The sequence below is a fragment of the Calidris pugnax genome, unplaced genomic scaffold (genome assembly GCF_001431845.1).
Source record: "Calidris pugnax isolate Ruff unplaced genomic scaffold, ASM143184v1 scaffold770, whole genome shotgun sequence".
NCBI lineage: Eukaryota > Metazoa > Chordata > Aves > Charadriiformes > Scolopacidae > Calidris > Calidris pugnax.
The window spans coordinates 213-5721 of NW_015091429.1; the positions used below are offsets into that span (position 1 = coordinate 213).

Below are 5509 nucleotides of genomic sequence, written 5' to 3' on the forward strand. Positions count from 1 at the left end.
ATCGATGACCTCATCAAACCTCAATTCGGGGCCATTTTGGGTGGATTTCTGCCTAGTTTTGAGGTTCTCCATGGTCCCATGGATCTCCCTTCGCTATGGGGCGGGCTATGGGGCAGGGAGGGGGATTATGGGGCAGTGGGGTTGGATTTATGGCCAAGTCGAGGTTGGATGGACCATGATGACCTCAGATGGTCATCGATGACATCATCAAACCCTGATTTGGGGCCATTTTGGGGGGATTTTGGGCACCTCTTGAGGTTCTCCATGGTGAGATGGATCTCCCTTGGCTATGGGGCGCACTTGGGGGTCAGCTATGGGGCAGGGAGGTGGGTTATAGGGCAGTGGGGTTGGATTTATGGCCAAGTTGAGGTTGGATGGTCATCGATGACCTCACCAAACCCCGATTTGGGGCCATTTTGGGTGAATTTTGGGCGAATTAGGGGCACCTCTTGAGGTTCTCCACCATCCCCCGGATCTCCCTTGGCTATGGGGCGCACTTGGGGGTCAGCTATAGGGCCAGGAGGAGGGTGATGGGGCAGTGGTCGCTCCCCAGGACGCGGGAGCGGATCTTGCTGTCGCAGAGCGCCCCCTCCAGGCGACGGGAGAGGAGGAAATAATCCAACCTCCAACCCACGTTACGCTCCCGGGCGCCCCCTAAGTAGGTCCAGAAGGTGTAGGCGTGGGGCAGGGTGGGGTAGAGGTGACGGAAGGAATCCAAGAAGCCCGACTCCAGGAGCTGCCCCATCCCCTCCCGCTCCTCCAGGGTGAAGCCGGCCGAGCGGCGGTTGGCCTTGGGGTGGCAGAGGTCCAGCTCCTGGTGGGCCACGTTGAGGTCCCCGCAAAGGGCCACGGGCTTGAGGGCGTCCAAGCGGGTGAGGTAACCCCTGAAGGCCGCGTCCCAGCGGCGCCGATAGTCCAGGCGCACCAGGCCCCGCCCCGAGTTGGGGACGTAGGCGGCCACCACGTAGAGGGAAGGGAACTCGGCCGTCACCACCCGGCCCTCGCGGTCGTGCTCCTCCTCACCTGGGGGGGGAGAGAGGGGAAGGGGGTGAGTGGGAGGGAGTAGGAGGCAACTGGGAGCAACTGGAGGCAACTGGGAGGAAGTAGGAGGCAACTGGAGGCAACTGGGAGCAACTGGAGGCAACTGGGAGCAACTGGAGGCAACTGGGAGCAACTGGAGGCAACTGGGAGCAACTGGAGGCAACTGGGAGCAACTGGAGGCAACTGGGAGCAACTGGAGGCAACTGGGAGCAACTGGAGGCAACTGGGAGCAACTGGAGGCAACTGGGAGCAACTGGAGGCAACTGGGAGCAACTGGAGGCAACTGGGAGCAACTGGAGGCAACTGGGAGCAACTGGAGGCAACTGGGAGCAACTGGAGGCAACTGGGAGCAACTGGAGGCAACTGGGAGCAACTGGAGGCAACTGGGAGCAACTGGAGGCAACTGGGAGCAACTGGAGGCAACTGGGAGCAACTGGAGGCAACTGGGAGGAAGTAGGAGGCAACTGGAAGCAGCAAAAGTCAACGGGAAGGTCAACTGGGGTCAACCAGGGTCAATTGGGAGGGAGTAGGAGGCAACTGGGAAGGAGTAGGAGGCAACTGGAAGCAGCAAAAGTCAACAGGAAGAACCCAAAGTCAACGGGAAGGTCAACTGGGGTCAACTGGGGTCAACTGGGAGGGAGTAGGAGGCAACTGGAGGCAACTGGGAGGGAGAATGAGGCAACTGGAAGAGCCAAAAGTCAACGGGAAGAACCAAAAGTCAACGGGAAGGTCAACTGGAGGCAACTGGGGTCAACTGGGAGGGAGTAGGAGGCAACTGGGGTAACCAAAAGTCAACTGGAAGAACCCAAAGTCAACGGGAAGAACCAAAAGTCAACTGGAAGGTCAACTGGGGGCAACTTGGAGGGAGTAGGAAGCAACTGGAAGAACCAAAGGTCAACGGAAAGCAGCAGAAGTCAACTGGAAGGTCAACTGGGGGCAATCGGGGTCAACTGGGAGGGAGTAGGAAGCAACTGGAAGAACCCAAAGTCAACTGGAAGAACCAAAAGTCAACGGGAAGAACCAACAGTCAACGGGAAGGTCAACTGGGGGCAACTGGAGTCAACTGGGAGAGAGTAGGAGGCAAGTGGGGTCAACTGGAAGAATCAAAGGTCAACTGGAAGCAACAAAAGTCAACTGGAAGGTCAACTGGAGGCAACCGGGGTCAACTGGGAGGGAGTAGGAGGCAACTGGAAGAACCAAAGGTCAACGAGAAGAACCAAAAGTCAACGGGAAGCAGCAAAAGTCAACTGGGAGGTCAACTGGGGTCAACTGGGAGGAAGTTGGAGGCAACTGGGGGCAACTGGGGGTGACTGGGAGGGAGGAGGCAGCCCCTGAAGGCCGCGTCCCAGCGGCACCGATAGTCCAGGCGCACCAGGCCCCGCCCCGAGTTGGGGACGTAGGCGGCCACCACGGAGAGGGAAGGGAACTCGGCCGTCACCACCCGGCCCTCGCGGTCGTGCTCCTCCTCACCTGGGGGGAGAAAAAGGGGTTGGGGAGGGGCTGGAGGTGAGTAGAAGGCAACTGGGGGGGACTGGAGTCAATTGGGGTCAACTGGGAGGGAGCTGGAGGCAACTGGGGTCAACTGGAGTCAACTGGGAGGGAGTAGGAGGCAACTGGAAGCAGCAAAAGTCAACTGGAAGAACCCAAAGTCAACGGGAAGAACCAAAAGTCAACGGGAAGGTCAACTGGAGACAACCGGGGTCAACTGGGAGGGAGTAGGAGGCAACTGGAAGCAGCAAAATTCAACTGGAAGAACCCAAGGTCAACGGGAAGAACCAAAAGTCAATGGGAAGGTCAACTGGAAGCAACTGGGGTCAACTGGGAAGGGAGTAGGAGGCAACTGGAAGAACCAGAAGTCAACTGGAAGAACCCAAAGTCAACGGGAAGCAGCAAAAGTCAACTGGAAGGTCAACTGGGGGCAACCGGGAGGGAGTAGAAGGCAACTGGAAGAACCCAAAGTCAACGGGAAGAACCAAAAGTCAATGGGAAGGTCAACTGAAGGCAACCGGGGTCAACTGGGAGGGAGTAGGAGGCAACTGGAAGAACCCAAAGTCAACGGGAAGCAGCAAAAGTCAACTGGAAGGTCAACTGGAGGCAACTGGGGTCAACTGGGGGGAATGGGAGGCAACTGGGGTCAACTGGGAGGAAGTAGGAGGCAACTGGGAGGGAGTAGGAGGCAACTGGGGTCAACTGGAAGAACCCAAAGTCAACGGGAAGAACCAAAAGTCAACTGGAAGAACCCAAAGTCAACGGGAAGAACCAAAAGTCAACTGGAAGAACCCAAAGTCAACGGGAAGAACCAAAAGTCAACTGGAAGAACCCAAAGTCAACGGGAAGAACCAAAAGTCAACTGGAAGAACCCAAAGTCAACGGGAAGAACCAAAAGTCAACTGGAAGAACCCAAAGTCAACGGGAAGCAGCAAAAGTCAACGGGAAGGTCAACTGGAGGCAACTGGGGTCAACTGGGAGGGAGTAGGAGGCAACTGGGAGGAACTGGGGTCAACTGGGAGCAACCGGGAGGCAACTTATGGGTCCCGGGGGGCACTTATGGGTCAGGAGAAGGGATTCTGAGCCGGTTCCTGAAGGTTTTAGGTCCTTCAAGGTGGGATTTGGAGCCCGTGGGGCCACTTGTGGGTCCCGGGGGGTTAGTTATGGGTCAGGGGGACGTAGTTATGGGTCTGGTGGGTTAGTTATGGGTCTGGGGGTTCCACTTATGGGTCACAGGGGGCACTTATGGGTCAGGAGAAGGGATTCTGAGCAGGTTCTTGAAGGTTTGAGGTCCTTCAAGGTGGGATTTGGAGCCCGAGGGGCCACTTGTGGGTCCTGGGGGGGCACTTGTGGGTCAGGGGGAGGTAGTTATGGGTCCGGGGGGTTAGTTATGGGTCACGGGGGTCAACTTATGGGTCACAGGGGGGCACTTATGGGTCAGGAGAAGGGATTCTGAGCAGGTTCTTGAAGGTTTGAGGTCCTTCAAGATGAGATTTGGAGCCCGAGGGGCCACTTGTGGGTCCCGGGGGGGCACTTGTGGGTCAGGGGGAGGTAGTTATGGGTCCGGAGGATTAGTTATGGGTCACAGGGAACACTTATGGGTCTGGAGAAGAGATTCTGAGCTGGTTCTTGAAGGTTTGAGGTCCTTCAAAGGGGAATTTGGAGCCCGAGGGGCCACTTGTGGGTCCTGGGGGGGCACTTGTGGGTCAGGGGGAGGTAGTTATGGGTCACAGGGAGGTAGTTATGGGTCTGGAGAGTTAGTTGTGGGTCAGGAGAAGGGATTCTGAGCCGGTTCCTGAAGGTTTGAGGTCCTTCAAGATGGGATTTGGAGCCCAAGGGGCCACTTGTGGGTCCCGGGGGGGCACTTATGGGTCAGGGGGAGGTAGTTATGGGTCCGGGGGGTCCACTTATGGGTCTCACCGATGCCGTAGGTGACGCTGAGGGGCTCGTGCCGCGCCAGCAGCCCCACACCGCTGTAGCCGGGGCGCCCCTCGGGGCTGGCCCAGAACTGGTGGGGCAGGTCGGGGAGGGCACGGAGCTCGGGGGGCACGGCCTGCGCCCCACATTTCGTCTCCTGGAGGCACAGGACGTCGGGGGCCTCCTCCTTGACCCACTGCGATATGGGGCAGAGAGAACACGGGTCCTCCTCTGCCCCATAGATGGAGGTCCCAGCCCCATAGATGCGAAATCAGCCCCAAAAACCCTGTTTCAGGCTCAAAAATAGGGATTCCAGCCCCATAGATGGGGGTCCCACCCCCCACCACTTATGGGTCTCACCGATGCCGTAGGTGACGCTGAGGGGCTCGTGCCGCGCCAGCAGCCCCACACCGCTGTAGCCGGGGCGCCCCTCGGGGCTGGCCCAGAACTGGTGGGGCAGGTCGGGGAGGGCGCGGAGCTCGGGGGGCACGGCCTGCGCCCCACATTTCGTCTCCTGGAGGCACAGGACGTCGGGGGCCTCCTCCTTGACCCACTGCGATATGGGGCAGAGAGAACACGGGTCCTCCTCTGCCCCATAGATGGAGATCCCAGCCCCATAGATGCCAGATCGGCCCCAAAAAACCACGTTTTGGCCTCAAAAATAGGGGTCCCAGCCCCATAGATGTGGGTTCCAGCCCCATAGATGTGGGTCCCACCCCCCATAAGTGGGTCCCAGCCCCCCATAAGTGGGTCCCAGCCCCATAGATGTGGGTCCCAGCCCCATAGATGCCAGAGCAACCCCCAAAAAACCACGTTTTGGCCTCAAAAATGGCCATTCCACATAGATGTGAGGTCACCCCCCAAAAACCCCATTTTGGCCTCAGAAATAGGAATCCCAGCCCCATAGATGTGGGTCTCAGCCCCATAGATGTGGGTCCCACCCCCCATATGGGGGTCCCAGCCCCATAGAAATGGGGCCCAGCCCCCATAAGTGGGTCCCAGCCTCCAGATGTGGGTCTTGCCCCATAGATTTGCATCCCAGCCCCATAGAATTGGGTCCCAG

The 5509-nt window shown here is 58.6% G+C and overlaps 1 protein-coding gene across 1 annotated transcript in view; it reads right to left on the bottom strand.

The window, feature by feature from the left end:
• Positions 1-246: 246 nt before the first annotated feature.
• The window catches only part of LOC106899652 (DNA-(apurinic or apyrimidinic site) lyase-like), a 10792-nt gene continuing 5529 nt past the window's right edge, over positions 247-5509 (bottom strand). The window contains exons 3-5 of the mRNA XM_014961541.1: positions 4807-4999; positions 4450-4677; positions 247-1023 (exon numbers count right to left, since the gene is read on the bottom strand). Of these exons, the coding sequence (XP_014817027.1) occupies positions 509-1023; positions 4450-4677; positions 4807-4999 (936 nt within the window). The 3' untranslated portion in view covers positions 247-508. The remainder of the gene's footprint in view (positions 1024-4449; positions 4678-4806; positions 5000-5509) is intronic.